This window comes from Sycon ciliatum, chromosome 1 (genome assembly GCF_964019385.1).
Source record: "Sycon ciliatum chromosome 1, ocSycCili1.1, whole genome shotgun sequence".
NCBI lineage: Eukaryota > Metazoa > Porifera > Calcarea > Leucosolenida > Sycettidae > Sycon > Sycon ciliatum.
In genome coordinates, this window is record NC_088643.1 from 3,314,889 (window position 1) to 3,342,665 (window position 27,777).

At 46.6% G+C, this 27,777-nt stretch overlaps 2 protein-coding genes across 3 annotated transcripts; both read right to left on the reverse strand.

Moving 5' to 3' along the window:
- Positions 1-405: 405 nt before the first annotated feature.
- On the reverse strand, positions 406-4,892 carry LOC135810095 (uncharacterized). The gene is made up of 4 exons (XM_065323565.1): positions 4,325-4,892; positions 2,739-2,929; positions 1,967-2,079; positions 406-1,089 (listed from the first exon to the last, which is right to left on the reverse strand). The coding sequence occupies exons 1-4, from the start codon at positions 4,845-4,847 to the stop codon at positions 972-974; spliced, it is 945 nt and encodes a 314-aa protein (XP_065179637.1). The 5' UTR covers positions 4,848-4,892; the 3' UTR covers positions 406-971.
- A 2,809-nt stretch (positions 4,893-7,701) lies between these two features.
- On the reverse strand, positions 7,702-26,841 carry LOC135810107 (T-cell immunomodulatory protein-like). Of its 2 annotated transcripts, none has more exons than XM_065323582.1 (20): positions 26,220-26,841; positions 24,992-25,049; positions 23,375-23,532; positions 22,730-22,781; positions 21,890-21,964; positions 21,089-21,183; positions 20,768-20,835; positions 20,409-20,499; positions 20,021-20,103; positions 17,362-17,394; positions 16,573-16,721; positions 15,662-15,758; positions 14,959-15,018; positions 14,006-14,108; positions 12,479-12,516; positions 11,323-11,401; positions 10,923-11,044; positions 9,779-9,858; positions 8,854-8,971; positions 7,702-8,467 (listed from the first exon to the last, which is right to left on the reverse strand). In XM_065323582.1, the coding sequence occupies exons 1-20, from the start codon at positions 26,428-26,430 to the stop codon at positions 8,408-8,410; spliced, it is 1,830 nt and encodes a 609-aa protein (XP_065179654.1). In that variant the 5' UTR covers positions 26,431-26,841; the 3' UTR covers positions 7,702-8,407. The 2 variants fall into 2 exon arrangements, with proteins under 2 accessions (XP_065179654.1, XP_065179646.1); XM_065323574.1 differs by having other exon boundaries at positions 9,779-9,861.
- Between the last annotated feature and the right edge of the window lie 936 nt (positions 26,842-27,777).

A 27,777-nucleotide genomic window follows, 5' to 3' on the forward strand; every position in this document is an offset into this window, starting at 1 on the left:
GTACTCGTACAATGGGGTGACTCAAATGCAGCAGCATGTACAGCAGGGTGACTCAAACATACGGTGACACCATATGTGCGAGAAATCCGGTGTGCATGTGCATGGGTGATACACCGTGTGCCTGGGTTGTCGCCTAACCAATCACATGTTCAGGCTAGTCTGGAGGAATTGGAACACAGTGTTCTACCATTCATGGGCATATCTGTGTGACTAATAAAAAAATTATTATCGATGGCCTGCGACGACTGAGAGAGCACATAGCTTGCTACAGTATTTTCCGGAGTACTAGTATAAGCCGCACCCAGATTTTTTTGTCACGAAATACGGACATTTACCCTGTTTATTACATAATTTGACCATCGTAGAATGAGCCGCACCGACTTTTTTCGGGGTGAAATACTGGTGTTAAAATACAGACATTTACCCTGTTTATCACATTAATTTGATATGCAGTTATTCACTAACGTTAGACAATGGAAGGATCTCCAGTGAGGTTATAAGAATTGTATGTCTACATATCCACCAACTGAAACAATCGTATTGCACGATGTGCTACGGCTACACACACTTAGTGCCTGCAAAAAATCTATACCGGGGCGGAGATGATCTCACTGCTGCGCCTGCCCAACAACTCACTGCTACTACTAACAAGCGATTTATTTATTAGTCCATGTCAACGTTCAAGCTAGCCAGCCCATCAACAAAAAGCCAATGTGTAAGAGGGGCCTTGCTTGTTGAAAATAACCGGCAGCACTAGCATAATTATATTATAGTGCGTATGATTATGGGCATAACCAGCCGTGTTAGCAGCATCTATAGTAAAAATATGGGTATAGCTGCAAGGCAGTTACTCATGCTCAACCGCTCAATGCTCAGTACTTGAAGTAATAAGACTAATCACTCTTATTAATTTACAGGCAACCTTGTGCCATGGCACAGATTGCATGTTACTGATGTTAGTTGTAGGCTGTTCACAGAAATGAGTCGAACTTTGCGCGGTCCTCCGGCCGAACGACGTCGTCCACATTGTCCTTAGCTTTCACCTTGCGGTAGTACGCCGGTGGAGCCACTAGCTTGCTGAGGTATACCCTGTGATACAAAATGTAGAAACAAAACATGTACTTAAGTACTATTTTGGTCCAAGACATGCACACACAACAATGATAGTGTACTGTGCAAACCGGCTAAGCGGGCCGCTGAAGGGACCTTACAAGTCTGGTCCCCGTGTACAGGTAGGCAATCTTCCTCTCCAATATCCAGGGTCATTGGACTGGAAGTACCATCCTTTCCTCCTAAAGTTGCAGTGGTCTTTTGGAGCAGGGGTCACCTTTTATAAAACAGGTTTGACGGTACATGCTACATTGTAGTAGTGAAAGCTATGCACAGTGATGATGGTAGTAGGGATGGTGAGGATGACGAGAATAGTAACCTTGATATCGCGCTGCATTCGCTTTTAGTCAGCGTGGGCAGGGATTACTGTAAAAGCCATTACTGTAAAAGCCATTATTCTAACGAGGCGCCGCATATAACGATTTCCCAAAATTGACTAGTTTATGTGTACCAAAGGTAACGATTCTCACTCATTCTCAACGCTCAATAGGACAGGATATGTATCGATTTCTGTATAACGATTTCTATTTTAACGACAGATTTCTCCTCGTTAACTCGTAAGAGTTAGCACTTCGTTATATATATGGCTTTTACAGTATTCTAACGACCCGCAAATATAATAATTTCCTAAAATTGACCAGTTTACGTGTACCAAAGGTAACGATTCTCACTCCTCAGCGCTCACTAGCAACAGTATGAAAGTATCGATTTAGCACTTCGTTATATATAAGGCTTTTGCAGTATTCCAATGGTGCTTCAGTGCTGGTAGCTTAGCGAAAAGGCATATGACGGCACTCGGTGTGTGCATAAACCTACACTAAAAAACTCAAAAGAAAGCAATGAAGTTTGTTCTTACATGGTGTGCTCTGACTCATCGGACGACCCGTCCAGCTTGCCTTCATCAACCATCACACGTGCAAAGTCGGAGAACGGCGTGACTGCTTTCTTCGAGTAGACCACATCCTCAATCTATCCCACAGCAGCAACAAGAAGAACGTGCACGTAAAGCATTGCGTTAAGCATGATCATTATCATCAATTCGAGATGCAGTAAACCCAGAAACCTTTGCGATCCGGCATCCTCCCGCGATGGGTATAACATCGCAAAAGTAACCCGGCGCGAAACGTAGAATTGTAGCAAAGAAACTGAGTAAATTCACTAATTGACTCCAATCACAAACATCTCCAGGTGCAATGTGTCTGTGCTCGCAAATCTCGAACTAAAACTGACGCAAACCTTTCAGGGTTTACAGTAGTGGTAGCCACTTGGACAATCATTTCTAGGAAAGCTGGTTGCTCTCCGCACGGGAGCTCACGCTTTTCTGCCTATTTGACTTGACAGTTGACTGACTGGCGATTGCCATCCAGAACAGTAGTAATACGTTACATGTATAGTGTACTGAAGTGTCACTGTGCTTAGGGTATACTATACAAGTACAGAACTGTCAGGATCCGAAGAACTGGGGGGTCAGCCCCGCAGCCCAAGCCTTTCTTATTTTCGTGTACTGCAGTCTATGCACCGTTGAGTCACCGTGTATACATTGGTATGCTGTGCTTGGTGAAATTCTAGCCTGGTCGTTCTTCGGCGCTACCCGACAGTACTGTAAATGACACAGCACACAACCTTACCTGCTGAAACATCCAGTCAAACAGTCCCACTCTACCATGATAGCGCACGACGCAGGACCGAAACGATTCGTGAACCTCGCGCAGCTCCTGCAGCGACGCTCCGTGATACGCGGCAGCCAGCTCTATGACAGTGACGGCTGTCTGGAAGGCAGCGCAGCTGGGGCCAACTCTCTCGCTTGCATGCGCATCACCTGATAACGACACATGTACACACACACACAATGCCATCATGATCAGGAGCAGCAGCAACATATTATGTAAAAGAATGTAAAATTCACACATCCATGTTACAAACGGCTACGTTGAGAAACACAACCGGCTTCGCATACTAGTTGTGGCAATCTTTCATTTATAATCGGCTCAGCTCAATTGTAGCCAGTACACACCAGCTCTAGGGATGACTCTCCCGCTGCTAGCTGGCAATGCGACCCAGTGTGTATTGTACTTGTGCCAAGGCGTTGTCACCGACGGTGATGCCTGAGAGTGTAGCATGAACGGCGCTCTACGTTTTCACTGCAGGGGCGTCGGAACCGGTGCAGCAGGTCCGGCCAAAGCCGCACCAATAATTTTATCTTGTGACTTTGAAGCAATGAAATATGGGCTATTTGGGTCCAATTTCCAACATTTTTACGGGGAGGACTCCAGGTCGGACCCCCACCTACTCATGCGGCCGCACCAATGTCGAATACCTTCCGACGCCCCTGCACTAAACCGCGCGAACTTGGAACACAGTCTCAAACAAGCCTATAGTGAATTCCATGCGCCACTGGGCCAACACATAGTCCATGATGCATACACGTACCAGTAACATTCTTCCGTGCAACATAATTATGATAATGGTATGAGTTAGAGTTCAATAGGATATGTTGCTGTGGCTGTTTGCATTAGGATACGCCAGAGAACGACACCGGTCTCAGGGTTTGGGAAATGTACGTGAACCATGCTTCACCTTAACTTCCCAACGGCATGATGTCGGGAGTGATGTTTAGCTAAAGTGGCCTGACACGCTGCAACTGACAACGTGCCTGGCTTGCATGCCACGGTTGCACGGACGCGAGGCACTGCCGCGGACGACTCCGTACCTCAATGGCTGTTGCTCTAGCGTTATCGCATGGCAAGTGATATCCGGACCGCATGATGCTGTACATACGTGGTCTCCGCGTCTTAGACTGCTCAGCAAGACGTACATGAAGTCATTAACAACCGACCCACGCCACAGCGCTGAAAATGTACTCAAAACACATGTACCGGTACATCGGTCCGCTGTCCGGATTTCACTCGCCACAACTGTAGGTCATGTGACTCGGGTCACTATGCTAGCTAGCACCCTGATACAGTCAAACACATTACTACAGTGCTGGCAACTGAAATCCGACCCCCTGAGCGGTGGGTTCACATTCTTTGCGATGTGAGCGCACCGCTCAGGGGGTCGGATTTCAGTTGCCAGCACTCTAGTATTCTAGATACTTAGTAGATCTACATACACCAACTAGTCTGTCTCAATGCATGCACTTTCAGATCAGGCAATGGAGTCAGGTCTGTCAGTACATGTACGACCACATGTAACAAATAGTTGCTGTTCTTACCTGTCCTGCCGGTGGGGTCATACATTCGCACACCGGGCAAGTAGATCTGACTGCTGTCCGCGGCATCGCTGCCTGCCACTGTCAGTTGCAAAACTCCGGGAAAGTTGATGCCCCACCGCTCGACGGGCGCGGCAGATAGGTTGTAAGCTGCGATCCGTCGCTCGCCTCCGGATAACTTCACGGCGTGGACGACCGACACAGAAGTCTTCTCCGTCTCACCATACGCAACACCCTGCTCGGAATAATTCACATGGAACTCGCGGCTCTCGCCGTTGACGCTAAAGATCTTGTTCGGTCCCTCGGTGCGGGACAAATCGAGTGCATTCGCTGGGGTGGTGCCGAGCACATCAACCAACTCGGAGCGCACAATACTAGCCATTGTGCGTTGTACACAGCGAAGATGGACACGACTGGCAGCAACGCTAACTATAATTATCTGTATCGCTGAAAAGTAATAACTGCGTGTGTGTGTGTGTGTTTTCACTAAAGTAAAATCATTCGACTTCTTGTTCCAACTGAGCATCTGACATGCAAGTCACAAGGACACACATCACAGAATCGTCTAGCGAAGCTGCCACGCGCTTCATGTTCAAGCTACAGACTGCCGGCTGGCGATCAAGTCAAGGCAAGAAAAGCTGACTGCAGCCACGTGCGTGGGAAACGAGTCAAAAATAATTATTAATTCGATCTGCTCACGCGATCCCAGCCACTCCTGCCGCGTAGTGCGTACCCCTGCCAAGTGCTGGACGACTGCACCGTGTAATGTCAGTGTCACACTAGCACTGCTGACTGCTGTGCCTCAGCTAGCTCAGATGAATGTTGAATCGAATGACTTGATCATGATAATTGACGTCAGCAAAGATGTTTCAATTGTTTGTGATGGTTTGTTAGTACTGTTACCATGGTTACACTATTGTACCTGATAACCTGATGTGCACAATTTCACATCAATAATCTCCAGATTCCAAAGCTTTAGACTGTCCCTGCGGGAATTTGCGGAAAAAACTCTCGAAACCTTGCGCAAGAAATTGCGGCAGAAAGTTACAAAAAATGCGACGAAAAGTGCGGAATGATGCAGAACTTAAAGTGCGGAATGATGCAGAACTTGCCAGGAATTCGCGGAATTATTTGCTGAAAATTGCGGATTTGGGCCAAATCACGAAATTTGTTGCATCGTATATCTACTCGAGAGTCGTACTGTACAAATAACCTACAGAATCATGAAAATAACTGCGTGAAAAGTGGAAAAAATGTGAGATATAGTGCAGAAAACAACAGAAAACGCGGGAAATCGCGGATTTTGCTGAGAATCGCGGGTTTGGGCCAAAATCGCGAAATTTGTTGCATCCGTGGAATCGCGATTTCCTGGAGGGACAGTTTAGACAGCGTTTAGGTTGGCCATTTTGGACTCATCAATCAGCTACAGTATCGTATTACCTCCACCATAATATTACAGGGTGCGACAGAGCTCTCGGCCATTGAAGAAAATGTTCAGTATTGTATCTGAGAAATGCTAAACTACCAAGTGTATCCACGACCGGAACGAAACAATACTACCACGGCGTAATACAGTATCTATTGCAAAACAATGACAGCACTATGCAAACAACATCATCAATAACAAGGACATGACATTGTAATGAAACCAACAACATGAACATGATGCACAGTAGATGAACACAGCTGTGTACATGTACAGGAACTGACATGCCGAGGAAATCAGCACTCGTCATGATTTGCTTGCAACCTACTAGTATTTTTTACTCAATTCATAGTCGAACCATTCGGAATCGCTTCTTTCCGCTTGTTGTTGTTGTTGTTGTTATTGTTGTTGTTGTTGTTGGTGGTGGTGGTGTTGTTGTATGGAGAGACCATGGTGACATCACACGCTATGGTTCACCACTCCATGCAAAGCATAATACAATGACATCATTCGCCTAGCCTCAAAAGGCAAACACTGAACAAACACTCCATCACGTGTTGCCAAGCAGAGGTCAAGCTAGCTACATAATCTGTGAGTGTGAGCACAGAGATCGACAGATGCATGTATCGGTCTGCCTTTCACAATTTTACGTCGTTCAGTTACCTTTTACAGCACAACCGACCGGAACCGTCGGACTCAACGAGGTTTCCAGGGCCTTGATAAACCAGCACCCTCAATAAAGCAGCACACTTTTCAGTGACCAGAATGCCCTATTCATGCCCGCGGCACCAATAAATCTAATCTACACTCTCCCTAATCCAGCACAATCTCCATACCACAAATGGTGCCGGATTAATATTATAATGGGGCCACAGTATATCATATGGAGGCTAACGTGCAATGCGCCGCCAGAGTCGCAGATTATGATGTAATGGCGAATGCGCACAACAAAGTAATGATTGTGGTTCAGTCTGTATAGTCATGATCACCACTGAACATGTCCAGAGGCAGTACATGTAATCCAAGTACTTGTACCCCACGGCATGAGGATTGAGGACAACTGCGAGCAAATGCTCCAACAACGTGTATGTATATCCACGGTGGTGATCAGCAAAATGACCACCAGACATGAGCCTGGGTCTGCACCTACATGACCTCTCTGTCTCCGTCTGTCTCTTTTTCTTTCCATCTCACTAAAGACGTGCTCCCTCTTCTCTGGCTTCTTGCCGGTCTGCACGCTTCCAACAATATGGACACGATATCCCCAATCCCGCTCGGCCATACCCTAACAGACGGCGATGCATTGCTGCCGCTATCCGATGCTGACACAGCATGCTGTAAAGCTGTTATCAGTTGCCTGGTGATTGTTTTGCAGGACATTTTGAGTCACAGCTAAATTCCAGCGGACCATTTCTCTGGATGTGTCCCTTGTCCTATATAGCTATTTCAAAGCCTATCACTGCGATATCTAGTGATAAGAAAAAGCAGACACACTGCTGTAAAGTAGCGTGCACACAGGGGGGGGGGGGGGGAGGGGGTCTCTGGTACAAAACGCCCGGACCCGGGCGATTACAAAGACTACAAGTGTAGTACTGAGTCTAACTTTCACATCTCACAGGAAACCGGTGGTTAACAGACAATACCACACATAGTTTTTTTCATAGTTTTTTTTGTAAATATTTTATACCACGCATAGAACTCAATAATTGCCATAAAAATAATTCGCTTGCGGTGAAGCATGAAGAGCGGTATGTAGGCCTAGCGAAAAGCCTATCTGCAAAATCTGAAGCCAAAGCAAACACGAACGACTCGCCATAAGATTTATCAGGGCAGCAGTCCATGGCCCAGGATGGAGAAGTCAATAACAATGCTTGCAGCATACACAGTGTCAAAGACACATCTTAAATGGTAGTAAATTAGAAACGGCTATGCTAGGGTGATAAATCGGACTGTGTTGATTTTTTATTGTGAGTTTCAATGGAAGGTTCATGTGCCAGGGCACAGCCCCGAATGAAGAAACTTTTTTTAAATTTGATTGATCTGCGCAAGTATAAAACCAGGACTATGCTGCATGCATTCATGCCACATTGTGATCACAGTCATTCTGTAAGTGACCGGCACTCAGTGCTCACAGCTGCACTGTCACACAGCCTGTGGCCTGTGGCCGTGTGGCGCGCTGGATAAGAAAATGATAGAATTATTTTGAGATTTTTGCTGATGTTCTGTGGGCTGATAATATAGGACCATGTGACTCGGGAAAGTGCGGACAAATTCAAAAATTCAAACTATCAATGCCGTGACAACTAGATCCTCGCCAGTGCCATGGAAACTACTTCGAAGTGGATCCTCTGTGGACCTTTTGAAAAATAATAGAGAAGCAGCATCATAAATCTGAGATCCCTGAGCTACAGAGAGTGCTCCATGTCATAGACAGAGCTTAGAACATAGCGGACTCAGCGGAGGACGTTCAGGTTGGTTGTAACTCCGAGCGTTCATGCCGCAAGGCAGTCATCAGATAACTGATCCTGGGTTTCTAGGCACAACAGTATGCTTATAGAAGCATGATATAAATCTCAAGATGGCTGGACTCACAGGATACGATAGTACTGCTGGTCCTAACACTGAGGAAGTCTTACATCGGGAACTTGCTAATAATGCTGTTACAAGGCGTCAAAGTGAAACTGATGTGACTGCTCCTTCCGCTCCAACTCGTCCTCTTTCTGTACAGTACAGATACACAAACACACACACACACATGAACAAAGCCAGTATGGCATTACAAAAAAATCACGGTTCGCGTGAGACTCGGCTAGAGACTGAGCTTTCCGCATCCGTAGGAACTCCACCACCCTCAAGGATCAAGGTGCAGATGCAGCTACTAAAGCGGTGGGAGATGAGTACATCAGAACGGACTGGCACGAGGGAAGCATGGGTGCAGTGAATGGGATTTTCGGTCTTTAACCACTTTCGTATTACAAATATAACATCGAATTCTAGAGTGGCATCCTTGCCCCTATTGACCACATAAATACAAGATGGCTGAATAGGTGCCATGAGTATGTACAGCAACAGAACATGTACGCATGCATGTGTTGTGTACACTTGCCTGTTCACGCCGATGAAGGAAGATGAACGCCAGGGCTAAAACGATACAGGTGCATGTGAAGACAAGTGCCGTCTGCCACACCGCCTGCCCGGCATTCAGCAACAGCCGTGCTTCCCATCTGTCATACAAATACACACACACACACACACACACACACACACACACACAAATAAACATAGTGTAAAAGCTATACACACAATCATGCAGGTAACGAAATGTTTGCTCCACTTTTATCAACAAATCACTAACTGACAAATTCTACATTCAAGTTTGCACTCCAATGAAAGTAAAACTCAGTGACAAAAAATCACTTTTTGGAGAGGAGCAGCAGAGAGAATTCACATCTTCATGGCGTTGACTGGTTGTACATGTGTACAAACAGCAGAGCATAGTGTCTTTATCACTGTCCTGACACGAATGCATGAACTCAAATGCAAAACCTCCATATTCCTCTATTATTTCTTCCAAATAACCGGCTAGAAATAAGAGAATCTATCAAAAACCAATCATTATGGATAAATTGGCTGTACCTATGTACTCTTGAAAATCACTGCATTCTTCGCTTGACAAAATTAAGCCACTGTCAACATGGTCAAACTAGCCAGATATGCACTATCATGAAATCCGACAATGCCAACAATTCATTGGGTTCGTGGAGCATCCTAATAATGCCCCCACCCCGTTCAAACTCCTTGCTGTTACGTTTTCGTGAAGTGGACCCTGGCGGGGGCCCGGGAACAGTGCACGACTGAATCACGAAAGATAAGCAGCAATCCTCCAAAGTCGGACAAACGCGCCAGTGTGCGGTATGGGTAGACATCAATTATAGATGGCACACTAGAGCAGATCAGCACCTCATGGCTACATAAGACGGAAGCAGACAAAGACCTGACAGTGGTTTCAAAAGTGACTTGCGAGTGCTTACTTCGTCGGCTGATCGGTTGGATTAGCAACGATGAGGACCTTGGAGTTTGGAATGATGGCGGGCCATTGGTGTGATAAGCTCTGCTGTAACCAGTAAACCACATGCATACACAGGAGGGAATGCGTGCACACAGACAAACAGCTTACTGAGCGGAAACTTGACTTGTACATGTACAGCCCATTCATCGGAAACTGGCCCGCTGGCTTTTGAAAGTCGGATTTGGGCCGAATTGAGGATCAAAAACCCACTTTAAATCTCAAAAATCTGGGTTTTGGACCTGATTCTCCATACATTTTGCCATGGCATACCTGTCCTAATTTTGTAAAACCTGACTGAATTTCTATTTCCCTGTTCTTGGACTTTTCTGGCCTCAAATGTAGCAAGGAGTAATTGCACGGGTCACACAATGCAGGATGTACTGTTGTTTTCACGATACCTACAACTATGTGTGGGAGACACCAAAAAGTTAGGGTGCCAGTTTCCAATGAATGGACTGTAGGTCTCAACAGACTGCCTTCAACAGACTACCTTATTAGCTAAACCAGCATGTGGTTGGAGGCAAAACCTACCTAAGTAAATGTACACATAAGAATATCTGAATGACCACTACTTTTGCCAAAAACATCTCGGTTCCAAAAGCTACGCAGTCCAAATGATGCGAATTGTAACAAGCCATACACACACACACACACACACACACACACACACACACACACACACACACACACACACACACACACACACACACACACACACACACACACACACACACACACACACACACACACACACACACACACACACACACACACACACACACACACACACACACACACACACACACACACACACACACACACACACACACACACACACACACACACACACACACACACACACACACACACACACACACACACACACACACACACACACACACACACACACACACACACACACACACACACACACACACACACACACACACACACACACACACACACACACACACACACACACACACACACACACACACACACACACACACACACACACACACACACACACACACACACACACACACACACAGAAGCAGCAGCAGCAGCAACACTAAAAGTGCCACAAGCTATAGTCAGGCGCATACCTGTCCAGGGAACGATGGCAAGGCAACCGACATTGATCGAACATAGGTGATGGGTCTCCCTAAGCCTACGATCACCGATGGCATTTGCAGTGTCATGGTACCGACCTGAGATAGCAGTGGTACTGGAGTATGCAAGTCATCACAAAACAGAACAAGAAGTAAAGATACACGTAGGCACACTGCCTGACCACAGAATGCAGTGCACTTTGCCGTTACACAACACCAGAAGACTTAAAACTGGTTCCACACCACCATTTTAAATTCATGTCTTTTAAAAAAGATGTAATGATTTGAAAATTGTGCATGTGTGTGTGTGTGTGTGCACGCGAGTGTGTGCGCGTGTGTGTGGGTGTGTGTGTGTGTGTGTGTGTGTGTGTATGTGTGTGCATTGAGCCCTTACAATTCGAAGATGTGACGTCGTTCAACCTCTGCTGTGCCATGCTATACGACACGCGTGTGCCGACTACAGCTGTCCCAGGCTACAGCAGCAAACAAAGAGGGAGAGAAAGAGGAAATATAACTACATGCAGGGGCAACGTCGGAAGGTATTTTAGTGTGGTACGGTCAGCCATCCGAAGTACAATTCACTCGTAGGGGAGGGATGGCTGAGCCGAAAATTTTGGAAATTTAGAGCCCAAATCAGTGCATTTTCTTGATTTACAGGGTACTTTGGCCAAATAGTGGTACGGTCAATAACGTAGTGACTGTACCGTGTGCGACGCCCCTGACATGCACTGAAGGATGTGACTGGCAGTACGCATGATATATGGCTTGTATCATGTAGTAACACGTCAAACACATGCATCATTGGTGACACAAACAGGTACAGGATGGGGAGCGGAGACACAGCCAACATTGGTGACTTCAGACAGAACACAACCCTAAGTTCGGACTTGCCTGCAGCTGATTTTGACTCATTAAAAACTGACAAAACAGGGACACTAAAGTGAAGCCCGAGAAACTACTAGAGAATGATGAATAGTAATGAAGATACAAAACTCCAGGTACTCGAGAATGATGGTACAATCAGCTTAAGGCCGATTCATACTTCATGTCGCGTACGGGAAAGTCATCGCGCGTCCGTCGCGCGATGGCTTTCCCGTACGCGAAATAGTTGAGCTCAGATCAACTTTTTCGCGATGCGACGCGTTTCCCGTGCGCGAAATGAAGTATGAATCGGCCTTTAGAATACCTATCATCTCAGCAGTGTGGTGCCACGAACACATCGTCTTCCCAGCTAGTCCGTGCATGTCCCCGTTCTAGTATTAGGCAAACCTTGTTTTAGTTCACACATGTTGTTGGTTTGACAGCATGAAACAACTGTTTCTGAACACGGTGTGCTCCACCTTGTTTCATGCTGTCAACGGTGTCCTCCACCTTTGTTTCATGCTGTCAACGGTGTCCTCCACCTTTGTTTCATGCTGTCAACGGTGTCCTCCACCTTTGTTTCATGCTGTCAACGGTGTCCTCCACCTTTGTTTCATGCTGTCAACGGTGTCCTCCACCTTTGTTTCATGCTGTCAACCAACGACATGTACAGTACTACTGGCACTCACCCAGGATACACACGTATTCGTCGATACACAGCTTGTCACTACACACAGCAAGAACAGCAAGAACAACGACGACAACAACAACAACAACAACACGCAAGCTGCTAACTCTGTTCAAAAACAACACACGAATGATGACGCTGAAAGCATGTGCCGGGACCAGAGGTGTGCCGGCACAAATAAAACTCGTTCTTATCTTGGCAGTGTCAAAATTTGACAATGCCAAAACTTGACACTGCCAAAACTTACAATACATACATTAGTAGTAGTAGTATAGTACAGCATTTGCATGCCTGCATGTTTACGTTTATCACAATACGCACACTAGTACTATAAGTACAACATATTGCATGCCTACACACCTACATTGCAATTCTTGCCTGGTACACCGTAGATTCAATATCTACACCGTAGAATAGATTCCCATTGCTCTTGGGGCCCCTGGCGTTTTGGCGGCCCACTTGTACAATTACAGTTCGCCCGCTCTTGCATAACTTGTGTTACTTTGTCATTTGTCTATCACTCTGGTGATTACTCTTTGAAGTATGAAACCGGCCAGTAAAACAACTGCAAATGACTTTGTGAATGAAAATGAGTGCTTTGTGTAGGAGGAGCCTACCTCCCTCAATCTTGTCACTTTAGACCTCCCTCAAAGCCGTTTTCTCAAACTATGGCAACTCCCCAATGCGGTGGCCATACGCTTGGCCTGCGCCGGCCTACCGCTCCCTCAACGGACACAGGTGAATCGGCAGCCAAGCGCAGTCGCGTCCCAGACGACGACGACGGCACGTTCACCTCTACGACTCAAGCTCCTTTACCTCCTGCCGCTTCTGATGATTTCTCCAAACCGCTTCCTGAGGACCTCGAACGGTATGTCACCTGGTGTTTATCTTGTATAACTACAAGTGATAAGATCCTCAATGAACAGAATAGGAGATTGACAGCTTTTCAACAGCAGATTTCTGGTAAATGCTATGAAGACTTCCTCTTGAAGAAGTTCAGTAAGCTTACAGACAAAGCTCGAGATATCGAATGCTCTGCTCACGTCAACCGTTGTATCGACACTTGTCGCCAACGTATCAGTAAGGCTGAATCAATTAAGAAGGATGCACCATCTGAGTACTATCTGAGTACTTCCCCTCCTTATGTTATTTCTATAACTTAGAACCTTCCAAGTCGGAAGGCTGTTGGAGTGCGCATCCAAGATGTGCTAGAGCTGTTAGCCAGTTAGTTGTAGAACGTCAGTACCATCGGTCAGTGTCGTGCGATGTTATCGCATGAGCTGATTGTTTAGTAACTGGTGGTGTTAGTGGACAGTATAGCGTAACTTGTAGTTCCTTGGTCTTTCTCTTTTGTATAAATCTGAGTTCTTACTATTAATTGTGACTTAAGAATTCATGGCAAATCTTCTGGATTTATAGCACTACAATGGAGCCTCTCTTATCCGGGTGTCTCGGCGCTGAATGGTCCCGGTATCTCAGAAGCAGCTGTGACTAGCAATACATGTACACCACTACATTGCACACGTACCGACAACTTTGACAAAGGCGTTGCGCTCGACGTTGCTCTGCTGGAGAATTCCCACCGAGCTGTTGGACGCGTTTCTGGTGCTGAGCAGGAAGTCAGGAATGCCCTGTAGCCATAGACAAAACGTGACAATGAGCATTCCTGAGAGCATACAGCTACATCACGGATATGGCAATTGCAATAATCGAGAAAGCGAGTCTGCGAACTGTCCAAACACACCAAGCACGCACGGCCATGCGCGTCCGTGCGCACCCGCCCACCCACGAGTGCACGCACGCATGAGCACGTGTGCAAGCCCCCCCCCCTTCCGAGCGCGCGCACACACCGCAGAGCACAAGTGGAGCAAAGCTGTATTAAATAACAGCACAGCAACCGGCACAGTAGCATTACATCATTTCAATGCGCAACCCGTAGACTAGTTCAAGTAGTTGTAGAGCGAAGATGCCTACTAAAGGGACCATTTCACACAACAATACGCAGCCGCAGCCCAGCTCTAGGACACACGTCTACCATGCAGGTGGAGCAGCGGTGCACGTTACCATAGCTTGATCATGTGTACAGAACCATAACTTGACATTGACATTTCAAGAATTCCCCAAAGGCAAACGGATGCTCATCAAAGAGAGTCTCCTGAAGAATACAAGGTGATAGGTGAGATGGGGTGGGGTAATTGTCATGAGAGAAGCAGGGGAGCAGGGGCGTCGGACACGCTACGGTCACTACGGTATTGACAGTACCACTATTTGTTCCAGGTACCCGTGAATCAATAAAAGGCACTGATTTAGACTCGAAATCTCGAAGTTTTTCAGAGAAGCCAGGAGTATATACTGTACTTCAGGGGTCTGACAGTGTTACCAGAAAATATCTTCCGACGTTCCTGAGAAGGGAAGAGAATAGGGAACACATGGCAGAACAGAATCAACGAATCATTGTGAGTTGCTCCTAGCTGTACTCACATCGCCTTTGAAGTCAAAGAAACTAGCAACGAAGGCATCATGGCCGCCAATGTCAAGCACCTGCACACAGAGTAGAATGGACAAGAACGAACATGACAACACAATGGTGACGAGGACAGGGGTAATAGTACCGGCTGCTGGCAGGACACAGACCTGGGTGAACGGTGCAAGGGACCAGGTCATCCAATAGAGCTCGGTGAGGTGGTTAAGTGAGCTAGCCTGGCACTGGGTAGGGCCGTACCCAACAGCACAGTGGCATGAATACCGTGGGCTTTACAGTAGTACAAGTAAAGCCATGCACCTCTGCACCTCTCGTGGCCTCATCTTCATGGTCACAGCAGAGGGCAAGTGCCTAGGTTAAGACTCAAGAGACATGCACAGAACTAACTTACTAAGGCAGATACGGTCAGACCTCACATATCCGGTCCTTTTTTTATCTGAATCCCTCGCCATCCAGAATAACCGGTGTTCGGCTATCCGGTTCCCTCGCCCATCCGGATATTTTAGTGGAAAACGGATGTGTGCGGTTAAGCGAGGTGGGACTGTAACTAATTATGCAATCATGATGAATGCATGCTGCGTTGAAGGTGTAGTGACTGAACAAGCAGTGGCCCAGGAAAGAGCCTCCCCCCACCACCAGCACTGCAAAAGCTGCATGATGAACAGTCAAGAAAAGACACCGGTAATTCTAGGCGCACTGTACCTGAGGGACAAGGGTGCGTGTGACACCATTGCCGCAGTGCGAGGAGCAGTCTTCGTTGTGCAGGAACACCGTGTGTTTCTGATTGTTCATGTCAACACTGAGCAGGAAAAACACACGCCAACACCACCACCACAGTCACAGCCACCACAGTCACCATGAGCATCATAAAAAAAGTTACACAAAAACAAACTCGGATGGAGAGCCAAGGACAAATTTATAGAAAAGAAAAAAGGACCAAGAATCTACAACTTACGCTATACTGTCCACTAACACCACATGAGCTGATTGTTTAGTAACTGGTGGTGCTAGTGGACATTATAGCGTAACTTGTAGATTCTTGGTCCTTTTTTCTTTTCTACAAAAAAACATACATGTACATATAATCAAGAGTCCATAAACAAGAGTATGCAACTGTGATCTCTTTTCTATGGGCCAGATGCGCGGCGCGCTGCCTTCATTACATCATTCAGCTGCAGTCCGCGCACTGCGGACAATCAAACACCACACTTTCCCTCTGGTTTGAAATGAACTTTCGTACGGAACTGGAGTTCACGCGCCAGAATTTAGAGATCGCGTAGATACTGGAACGAATCGAACAAAAACGGATGGGCTCGTACGAGAAATTGTGAGTTTGAATGCATGCTTTCAGAGCGTGATCAAGGCAAGTTACGTAATGAAGGCAGCGCGCCGCGCACTGACCCATAACCACAGTTGCATACTCTTGTTTATGCACTCTTGATATAATCGTATAGCAAGCTGGCTGCAACGAGTGACAAACATAATTCTACATCGTATCACTATCAACGATGCCTACTACCAATGGATAGGTTGACCTACATGTACACAGACCAGATTAGAAGTACAAGTACAAGTTCACATCACATCACGGCAAGTATAAATCATCTTCTCACCCCACAATAACACCGTCCACAAACCCATCCAGATCAAGATCTCCACAGCGAATACCCGGCAGTAGTAGCGACTCAGGACCAGGCAGCAACGTGCTACTATCCAGACGCAGGCTTGGCGACATCATCCACAGGTTCACCGATGTCATACGCTACACACAGACACACCAGCAACAAGAAGAACAGCTGGATGTGAGGTCACAGGTCAGGTGGTATAGAGTGGTGTTGACTGTTGACATCTTGGTCATGTGACTAAATTTATGTAGAAAGTGATCATGGCATGTGGACAGTGGAACCAACATGGCCGACGTCATGTGACCCATGTATAATGCAGGGGTTGAGTGGATTAGAAACCATGTTGCATGGCTGCCCTGTATGGTCATGTGACAGAGATGTGGAACCACTCTATACTAGATAGCAGAGCGAGAGTCTCTGTATCAACAAGGCACAGATGGTCAGGAGGATGAGCAGATGGTCAGGCGGATAAGCAGCCTGTTCATCATTTTTAAAATCTAGTTCAAACTCCACACCACATGCGCTCTCCGACTGACCTCATTCATCACACCAGCAACAGGACTCCAACAGAACTAAATTAAAGGCAAGGGTGGCCAGAAAATTCAAATCCACTTCAGGCGTTTCTCAGCTAAGCAAAATCTGGGAAGCAATTGAGATGTCCCGTTGCTACGCTGCTGCGCGTCACACCGCTATTACAACACAAGCTGCAGGGGTAGTGCGGCAAACAACAACAGCTCTAAGCTAACGTTAGCTACAAAGTCACATGACAGTCCTTACCATGCTGGCAGCCGAAAAGGGACTTTCCCCGTGCTACAAGGAAAATAGCCATGCACACGAACAGAAACACAGAAGCACATACATACACACAGGGCACACAACGGTCAAAAAAGACTCTACTTCCGTACCCCTAAGTCCCGTCTAAAACACTTTTCAGACAGACAACGTAAGGATAAAAAAAATCAAAAATCCTCTACGTGCTGCATATTGCTAACCGTTTCATCCAATAAGGCCTTATCAGTGCAGGAAAGAGTCAAAAATGGAACTGAATTACCAGCCATGGCATCATGACATGGCGATAACGGCCACAGACAAAAAGACAGCTCAATGAAATTAACGCAGGCATTCAAGCAGCCATTAAAGCAGACACTCACTGCCACTCTGGTTACAGTCACTGTAAGGCCCAGGGGCATACTTTCACAAGAAGTTAAATATTGTAAGACATGTAAATATAAGGGGCTACCCGGCATTATCGATAATTTTCACGAAACGAAAAAGTTTAGTTAGGACCCTCAGGGGCGTTGGACACTGTACGGTCAGTACGGTATTGACCGTACCACTTGTTGCCCCAGATACCCTGTGGAGCAATAAAATACACTGATCTGGGCTCTAAATTTCCAAAAACTTTGGCTCAGCCACACGAGGAAATTGTGCTTCAGATGGCTGACCGTACCACACTAAAATACCTTCCGACGCCCCTGACCCTCCCCCACCCACCTACCCCCCTGAACGAAAAACAGATTGACTTGACAGCAAGAATGCCTTGATGTCTCTCATTTCAATATTTTCAAAACGAAACTCCCCTTGATCCACCCACCCATAAACGAAATTTTTCTCTTCGTGTAAAAGGTCGATAATTATGGACGGTTAACATATCTTCTCGTTAAATGTAGGTTTGCAGCGTACGGCAAACCGTAGTTATCGCGAACAACCGAGCAGCAGGCAAAAAGCCATGCGCGTGGCTAGGCGCGCAACAATGGGGCATGCAATGGCAGGAAGCCGTACTAGGGAAAGGTCAGGTCGCACCATGAGTACGCCCATATGCGCAGGCGAGACTACCCCATACGTGCATAAAGGTATCTCAAAGTATTAGTGCAATGTTTACTACAAGCAGGGCTAGGGCTCATGGTGCCTAGTCTCTATATTATGATGCAGGTCCTCTCATGGCACGAAAGGGGTCCAGCGCGCTTACTAAGCCTCAGCCAAGGTATGGTACTAACCAAGCATGCAAGATACAGCTGTAACCAGGCGGTACGGAGAAAGGACCAGCGCCAAGCAGAGACAGGCGGAAAGGCGGAGAAAAACATTCCCAAAGGGCCGAAACCATTATACCGATTACTCGTATATCACTCGTTATGGATGAAATCGATAATCGTTATGATCGATAACGATTATGACTGTACAGTGCGAGAGCGGTCATGACGTCAGTACATGCAGACCATGCATGGCATCATGCACACGTCATGCGCACAAGTACATGAAAGTCGAAGTACACGTGCATGAAGCCGTAGGTCCGTACAATCATTGCGCGCTAGCGCTTGATCCTTTTGGGTACTGTACTCGTAGTCGTACATTCCGCGCATTCACTGCACTAGTCAGCGTAGCCGGAAAGTGTAACACCCGGAAAGCTTCACAATTTTAGGTTGTAGCAAAACTGTGAGTGTGGCTGCCGGCCTTCTAATTTGTTCAGTTCTTGTCAAAAACTTTGCTGCCGCCTGTAAAAGCGAAAGTTAGTTGGACCAAGAGATCGCCAGCTTGGGCATATTTCGAGGAAGCTGAAAGCGTAGTGAGATGCAATTTGTGCAGCCGCGAGTTCGTCCGTCAAAGCGGCACAACCAATTTGTTCTAGCGCCTGATTTCTGCTCATAAAGACCTGTACGCCGCTGCGGTAGGGAAAGGACCAGCAACCCAGTCGACAGCAACGACAACTACCAGCAATGTTGAGTGCAGTGACAATGCGACGACCAGTGCTGGAACGAAGCCTGCCATGTCGTTCTTCAGCACAGGTAACTTGCGAACGTGCGACAGCAGGCGCTCAGGCATGTTGACGGAGTCGATCATCGACTGGCCTGTCGATTCTAGTCGACCCTTCTCCATTGTAGAAGACAGAGGACTGATCGTTCATGCCTAATGGCAGAGGAACACTGCTATACTGTCACGTTGCAAATTTCATTTTGGTCTTTTTGGGCCTGTGTGGATCTTTCACCCGTACGTACCTGTACATAGTTGAACAAATTTTGTTTTTGCCGTATACTGATGTCCAACATGACATGTATAAAACTTGTTCGGAAAATCGGTAAAATCAATAAATCGATCGTTAGTGTTATTGGTTAATTGTTAAGGCAAAATGGGCAATCGTTTCGGCCTCAACGCACTCCTGTACAGCCGTCATTAGTTCGTGAGAACTCTATTTCCACATCTGCTAATTCTTTTAAGTTTAAACTCAATCTTCACACCAATAAATATTGATGCATTTAGTGTAGAGCTTGCTGGCCACCCTGATCGGGTCTTAGTGGAAATGTTTTGTCCGATTTGCGGTTTGGCTGCCGCATCGGGTTTGCACATAAGAACAACAACAGCAGCAGCAGCACCAGGGTATGTACTCACTGTGAACAACAACAACAGCAGCAGCAGCAGCAGCACCAGGGTATGTACTCACTGTGAACAATATCAGAATACTGCTGTTGTGACAGGCGGCATCCCAGCAAACAGGAACTAGCAAATCCAAACTCCCATCAAGATCTGAGCATCAAACACAACACCACAATGAACAAATATCTATGTCCTGGCCTCATAGAGTCACCGCAGCACTGGAATTATCTGCCGCACCGTCACCACAGCATTAGGCAGTACTAGGCATACTGCACATTTTGAAGTTTGGGAGTCAAACCTGCAATCACAGCAACAGCATAGCAGCAGCAGCAGCGACAATGACGATGACAGGAGCAACAGCAGCAGCAGCAACAGTGGCAGTACATGTACCAGCAACAGCAACAGGAGCAACAGCAGCACCACCACCACCACCACCAAGTATTGGAATATCGTACCCATATCCTGCCACGTCTCCATGCCAACAAGACTGATCTCGGCGGCCGGGAGGAAGTTTGAGCTGTCCGTGATGGGCATCCACTGCTTGATCTGCATACAAAGAAAGAATAATTCTCATCATTTAACATGTTGGTATGCATAGAACATAACACAAAAGACCACGGAGCTGCTCACATTGTGTATGCAATGCCAGATTAAAAGCAACAGAAAAGAGAGAGAAATGAGAAGACTATAACATGATGACAGCATTAACTTCTCTCTCCGATGGGAAATCACATCTGCGCATTATCGTATTGCCAGCATACAGCCTACAGGTTACAAGCGTAGTACTGCATTGCGTAAGTGTGGAGTAACTCACCTCTGTTGCTTGCCAAGCACTGAGTAGTATGGAGTTAGTAGAGTCATTGTAGCTCAAGCTGGATATCACTGTCATGTAGGCGAGCAGAAACAAGAACAGCAGCAAAGCAGTGCAGACTGAGTACAAGATAGCATGAACTCATGAAGAATGCGTGGCGTACGTCCACACCCACGCAGTGAGATCCATACCCAAATCTGCATGCACATGCACATGTGCACACACACGCACGCATGTACGGGCACACACACACATACACACACACACATATACACACACACATACACCTTTGGACCTTTCAATATTTAAACACCAGACTCTTACCCGGAGTGTCATCTGAGTAGATCAGAGCCGGCGTTCTGTCCACAGGATGATCAGTACTGGTCGCCAGCTGGGACGAGCAGTCTTCGAAACTATGCCTGCGTTATACGTACACGTACCCACACACACGCAAACAACAGGCATGACACAAGTCTGCAACAGAACTGCTGTCTGACGGTGGGCCACAAAACTCAGAGTGATAACGAAAATATAGCCTCGACCCATTGCAGTGTCATTTTGCTCTGCTCTCCCAGTATCGAGCACTTTTGCAAGTAATTAGCAACTTAGCTTGCGAACACACAGGCATGTACCGGTATGCTTCTTTGTCACGCCGTGCATCCAAGCATGCACACACTGAATTCTTGACCAACAACACTAGCAAATGGCATTGGAGGGCCATGCTTAGCACTAGACGAAGCAAGCATGTTTCATCTCGACCACTCACAGCTGACAGATCGATGCACTGATCGACTGTAAGCTCATTGCACCGTTATGTGATAAGATTCATAAAACGTATAAATCTTGCCATATTATAACGGTACGGTGGGCTTACATGCCCCCCCCCCTACATTAAATGCAGGGGGCATTCCCCGGTGCCCTTTCAAGAGGCATCCTTCTGATGGACAATCATCTGTGCATTGTGAGCTGCTTTCAGAGGCATTCTTGTGGGAGCCGCCTGCCGCTCAGGCAACCAACAGCAAGCAAACAATGTGCTGTGCTGGAGCAGCAGCCTGCAGCAGAGCAATCCAATAGGATAGTGCCCATTGTACAATTAAAATCCCACTCTGGAAGCCGCCATCATACCTTGTACTGCTGCAGTAGACTATGACTTGACCGGCCATGGGAATGACAATGTCGGGAAGTAGATCAAGATTCACACTGCAACAGAAAGGTAAACAGAGCACAATGTTACGATTCTTAAAAAAATCAGACGTTCGCACATTGCAACGTCATGTATACATGTACGTAGTGCCAGGACACAACCGGCACTGTGGAGATGTTCCGTAGTGCCAGGACACACCCGGCACTGTGGAGATGTTCCGTAGTGCTAGGACACACCCGGCACTGTGGAGATGTTCCGTAGTAGCAATGCAAGCAAAAGTGCCGTTTAGCAAGACTGCAGCTGCTGACAGGAACCATTTTATCGGGATGCTTCAACAAATTCCTTCTAAAAACATTTTCTTGAAAAGTTGATAAGGACAATTTGAATGCCCGGCTAGCAGCAACACTAGAGAGGATTTGCATTTCGAATTTCGCAAATTATTTCTCGACTACTGTAAGACATGTATATATATAACGAGGAAGTAAATCTAACGTTTTAACGGATGACATTTCTTCGTTATAACAAGATCCGTTGAGGCTGTACTGCTTCATATATGTTGTGTGTGGATATGCCGGAATACTGCAAGATCGTTAACATATCTTCTCGTTAACCTATGAATTTTGGACGATCGTTAAATTTGCGACTCGTTATAATAACATGTCTAACAGTACTGTACTGGGATCCAGAGATTGGCAAAGCAGACGAGCTTTCAGGAAAGTTGAACAGAAGGCCGGTTTTTAGAGTGCAAGAAATCCATTCCACTCAGAAGTCAAAGTTCAACTAGAAATCATGATGATAATGGTGTATGTGAACTGGCTTACTCTAGGAGGGCTGGTGGAGCCAAGGCAGATTCGGCTACCAACTTGGGTGAGCCTACAGCGCAACACAAGCGAACAAGAGGAACAGAATCATACATACTGTTTATCAACTTCACACAATGCACAATATAATCATATTACAACCTGTCTTTAGACTTTAGATGCCACCCATATTTAGAGGCCACCCATCTTTAGACACCACCTGTCTTTCGAGGCCACCTGTCTTGAGTGAGCAGTCAACCTAGGTACCACACCATGCATTGTGATTTGTGTAGAAAGACCCCTGTCAACAACCCATCGTCCGTGCATATCATTGGGTGGTCTCAGGACAGGTTTCAATGTACATACATTGTTACTTCAGCACACACACACACACACACACCATTGGACGCCCATCGCCGGAGGCGATGATAGCGATGCTACAGCAGAAGCCATAGCAGCTTACACACATACACACACACACACACGCACGCACGCACACACACACACACACACGAAAGAGTGGTGACAAAGCAATCGTGCAAGGAAGGCATTTTCACTCCACACCGGTCTCAGACTCTCCCCTAAAAATCGGACAAGAAACTAGCCGAGTGTCCACGGACAGTGGCTAGCACTCGTTACTATGGTTACAATGATTACTATGGTTACCTGTCATGTTGGTACCCCAGTGTACATGCAGTGAGTACATTGTTTCTCCATAGAAACCCTCTTCTTTCACGGCCTGCTGTGACTGGGTACAGATCAGCACATCGACTTTCCCGTCGCCGTCATAGTCAGCTGGCAACACACTGTGGATAGTGCCAGTGCTGATAACACAAACATGCACGTACACATGCACAGACACATACACACACAAACACATGCGCGCGCGCACACACACACACACACACACACACACACACACACACACACACACACTACTTCAAACAAAGAACTCTATAGCATTTGGCCTCTTCCCCACTTCCAGAAACTCGTCACGTGCGGCGCCTGGGGGCGGGGGGGAGAGAGAGAGAGAGAGAGAGAGAGAGAGAGAGAGAGAGAGAGAGAGAGAGAGAGAGAGAGAGAGAGAGAGAGAGAGAGAGAGAGAGAGAGAGAGAGAGAGAGAGAGAGAGAGAGAGAGAGAGAGAGAGAGAGAGAGAGAGAGAGAGAGAGAGAGAGAGAGAGAGAGAGAGAGAGGAGAGAGAGAGAGAGAGAGAGAGAGAGAGAGAGAGAGAGAGAGAGAGAGAGAGAGAGAGAGAGAGAGAGAAGAGAGAGAGAGAGAGAGGAGAGAGAGAGAGAGAGAGAGAGAGAGAGAGAGAGAGAGAGAGAGAGAGAGAGAGAGAGAGAGAGAGAGAGAGAGAGAGAGAGAGAGAGAGAGAGAGAGAGAGAGAGAGAGAGAGAGAGAGAGAGAGAGAAGAGAGAGAGAGAGAGAGAGAGAGAGAGAGAGAGAGAGAGAGAGAGAGAGAGAGAGGAGAGAGAGAACAACATAGCGTCATTATTGACCAACACTTAACCTGGAAATCCCAGATCGAAAATTTAGACAGCCGTGTTAGCTCAGTAATGGGATTTCTCTCATCACACATCACCCACCTCCACACCGACTGTCGCCATGTTATTTACACATCTTACATTCTGCCTATTTTTGATTACTGCTGCATAATTTGGGCTGGCATTTCTAAAACACTGATTGCTCGACTCGAAGTTATGCATAGGCGTCTTTTGAAAATATTATTTCGGCTTCCTCGCCTGACTCCAAGCGCAGACTTATACCGCCTTGCTTCTGCTGTGCCGCTCTCGGTCCGCGTGCGTTTTTTGGCATGCCAGACAATTCATAAAATTAAGCTGGGCATTGCTCCTCTTCATGCTCTCTCCTGCCTAAGCTGGTTTGCTCAATCTCAAGACATGCGCACCAGAAACTCTCTCCGCTTCCCTATTGCGCGGTCTGCCTCTATGCAAACATCTCCTCTCTTCCTTGCTTACCGCCATTGGTCTCTCCTCCCACAACATCTAAAATCCTGCCAATGTTACAATACATTCACACAGCTACTGCAGAATGCAACATACTAGTTGATATCCAGCCCTGCCCTAGCTTCTTTTGCTTTTCAGTTCCCCTTTCATTCTTTTTCTTTCCCCCCCCCCCCCCCTCTAGCTGTATTACCGCCATGGCTGGCTATCGCCCACATCACCATTTCATTGGCTAGTGCCACGTGATTGTGAATAAATAAATAAATAAAATAAATAAATAAATACGACTACTTCAGTAGAAGACAGCGATCTGCAGCATACCTGTGAACAGTGACCATCTTTGCAAAGTGCCCATCATTCCATACCAACACTGTGCAGTCTGACAGCAGATACAAGAAGCAAATATTGCACACACACATGCACATACACAAACGCACGCGCGCGCACACACACACACACACACACACACATGCGTATGCACGTACAAACACAAACAAAAACTAGACAGATGGCCCACCAAAGTTACACATCAGTGCAATGCTTCAAGTGACGGGCAAAAACAAGACGAGGATACACGTTGTTGTAAGTTTGTTGGGTTGAACATTATGACACAGCACTTCAAAGGTGTATCCATCATTCCGGGGGCAAATTTTAAATGCGACAGAAAAGCTTGATAGCAGTGCCGAGAGGAGAGAAATGCAACTTTTAATCACAATACAAATACAGTTAAACTCCCAAGATCTGGGTAGGCTGGGACCGAGCACTGCCCGTAACAGAAGCCACGGACAGTATGAGCCCATTCCGTACTGACATAGTTTGTACCATGAACACTTCACACAGCCACCTGGGCATGGTCGTGTAAGGTGTTGAACAGTACATTCCTAATCCCAGTGTGCTCACGTCGACTACTGATACATTCCATACTTGGGCAATACGCCGTGGGCTTATTCCGTGGGGACGGAGTTGGTGTTCATGGGCTTTGCATAAATTTGTGTGGAGCTAAACAGTCAATCAGTTCCACCTCCACCTCATGTGCTCTCTAGCCGACCCCATTCACACCAGCAACAGGACTCCAAATTGTAGATATTGCAGGTAAGATTTTACTCCCTACAGCACTGTTTCGACCATTAAAGCTGTGTTCACAACTGGCGCGTGGATGCAGTACGCTTGCGGTTCATGCGTGTCCAAACGCGCGTTCAGCCTTTCACAAAAAAAAAACAGCAATTCGAGTCGTATTTAGGGCGTGTTGCGCCGTCGAGTACTAATTTGTTGACGCCGCCAGTCAAAGGGACTAGCATGTACACCGGTACGCGCTGAAAAATGGAACCTGTCGCAATTTCCATTTCGGCGCGTTCCCAACATGTGGTTTCACGCGTACAAGCGCCAGTTGTGAACACAGCTTCAGATCTCATCAGTTCTTTCCCTCGTAGGAGCTACACAGTCAATCAGATCATTCTGATTTATTATCAACAGCATGATATGAAAACTACAGTTGCACATTGTCTCTATGCAGTTGCCAGAGGCACAGAGCATGGCAGTCAGTACGTACCACTGCCCTCAACAACCAGCAGATCAGCAAAGTGATCCCCGTTTATATCAGCCACTGCCGCCACATAGCCTTTGATGTTGGACAGGCCGGAGCTACTGGATACGTCTTTCAGCGTCACACCGGCACATCCTGGAAGGATAGCGCCCAGCCATGACACTAGTACCACTGGCAGCAGGACAGAGAAGCTTCGTTTCGGCTCGTTTGGCATCATGTAGACACGTGCTAATAACGCAGTCTCAAAGGCTATTTTGTTATAACCAGGCCCATTGGCAAAGTCCTCCGACTGCGATCCACACCGAACACAATGCTAGAAGGCAGAGCGCTTAGAAAGTGTCGTTACTACCTCTGTGCCAGGGACCTTTTTCAAGCAAGGCAAATGCCCTGCACACTCCACATGCAATTCACAGCTTGAAAGCACTGTTGCCAAACGCAGTCCTTTCCCCTGCTCCTGGGTGGCTTCGCAAGTGAAATAGGACACTGATGTCTTCCAAGTTCATACACACGTGCCCTAAACTAAAGCTGGACACCAGGATATGCGACGAAACCCAAGGAAAAAATGTAGGAAAAGGAACTCATGGCAGATGGAAAGGAATTATTTTCAAAGAAAGTTTGCTTTGATGATTTGAAACAGAAAGGGAACATCAATCAAACATACGCGTCAGTACGATGACGTCGGATATCTTGTGGCATTGCGTCATCGAAGCATGTTTGGCCACATGCTTCGACTAGACACCTCATCCCCGGTCCAGCAGGCTATGGCAGCATACTTTCAGCCAGGAAGCTCAGGCCGTCAGGGTTCCGAGGCCGCCCGAGAACAACACTCCCGCGATCCATCAACAACGACCTGAAAAATTCCAGATCCACAAACTCCCTCACATCACACGAGGATCTAGTTGCACTGAGGCAGCTCGCCCAGGATCGTCCAAAGTGGAAGGAACTAATGTGTGCTGTGTGTAATGGCTGAAGTTATACAATTACACTAGATACCCTTAACAATAATAACGGATACAATTACACTAGATACCCTTTTAACAATAATAACGGATACAATTACACTAGATACTCTAGATACTAGATACTTGGTACTCTAGATACTAGATACTCTAACAATTTTATCAAACATTATGATAATTACCACATCAAATGCTGCGGAGACCTATCCAGAATCGGCAATATGCTGGCCCTGGCCTGGAGATCTGCAACTATAATCAGCTTCTACTTTGCAACACTAACGGATTAGTCCCCTTTGTCGATTGATGGATCAATCGGTAGATTCGGCTCTGTTTTTCTTTCCTTTCTTTCTTGTTTTGAATTGTACGTTGAACTCATTGGATTTCTTTGTATTCTGTATCTCGTTATCGTTATATTTCCCTCTAGCCCTCTCGCTTAGGATGAGCTTTCTTTTTTATGGCAGCTTAAGCGAAGGCTATATACCTGCTTTATGCAGGTTGATGCCAACGCGAACAAGCAAAATAATAATAATAATTGCGTCATCGCATGAGGGCAGTATACCAGCACAGTGCAATGTATGTACGTACATACATTGCACTGTGCGTAC

Excerpts from the sequence above, each read along its gene's own strand:
- LOC135810095 (XM_065323565.1), bottom strand. The coding sequence starts at position 4,847 with ATGCTCAGTTGGAACAAGAAGTCGAATGATTTTACTTTAGTGAAAACA. Across the intron at positions 2,080-2,738 it reads TTGACTGGATGTTTCAGCAG|ATTGAGGATGTGGTCTACTC; the intron begins GTAAGGTTGTGT and ends GCTGTGGGATAG. Across the intron at positions 1,090-1,966 it reads GATGAGTCAGAGCACACCAT|GGTATACCTCAGCAAGCTAG; the intron begins GTAAGAACAAAC and ends TTTGTATCACAG.
- LOC135810107 (XM_065323574.1), bottom strand. The coding sequence starts at position 26,430 with ATGATGCCAAACGAGCCGAAACGAAGCTTCTCTGTCCTGCTGCCAGTG. Across the intron at positions 15,019-15,661 it reads CACGCACCCTTGTCCCTCAG|GTGCTTGACATTGGCGGCCA; the intron begins GTACAGTGCGCC and ends CTCTGTGTGCAG. Across the intron at positions 12,517-14,005 it reads CGCCTTTGTCAAAGTTGTCG|TGACAAGCTGTGTATCGACG; the intron begins GTACGTGTGCAA and ends TGCTGTGTGTAG.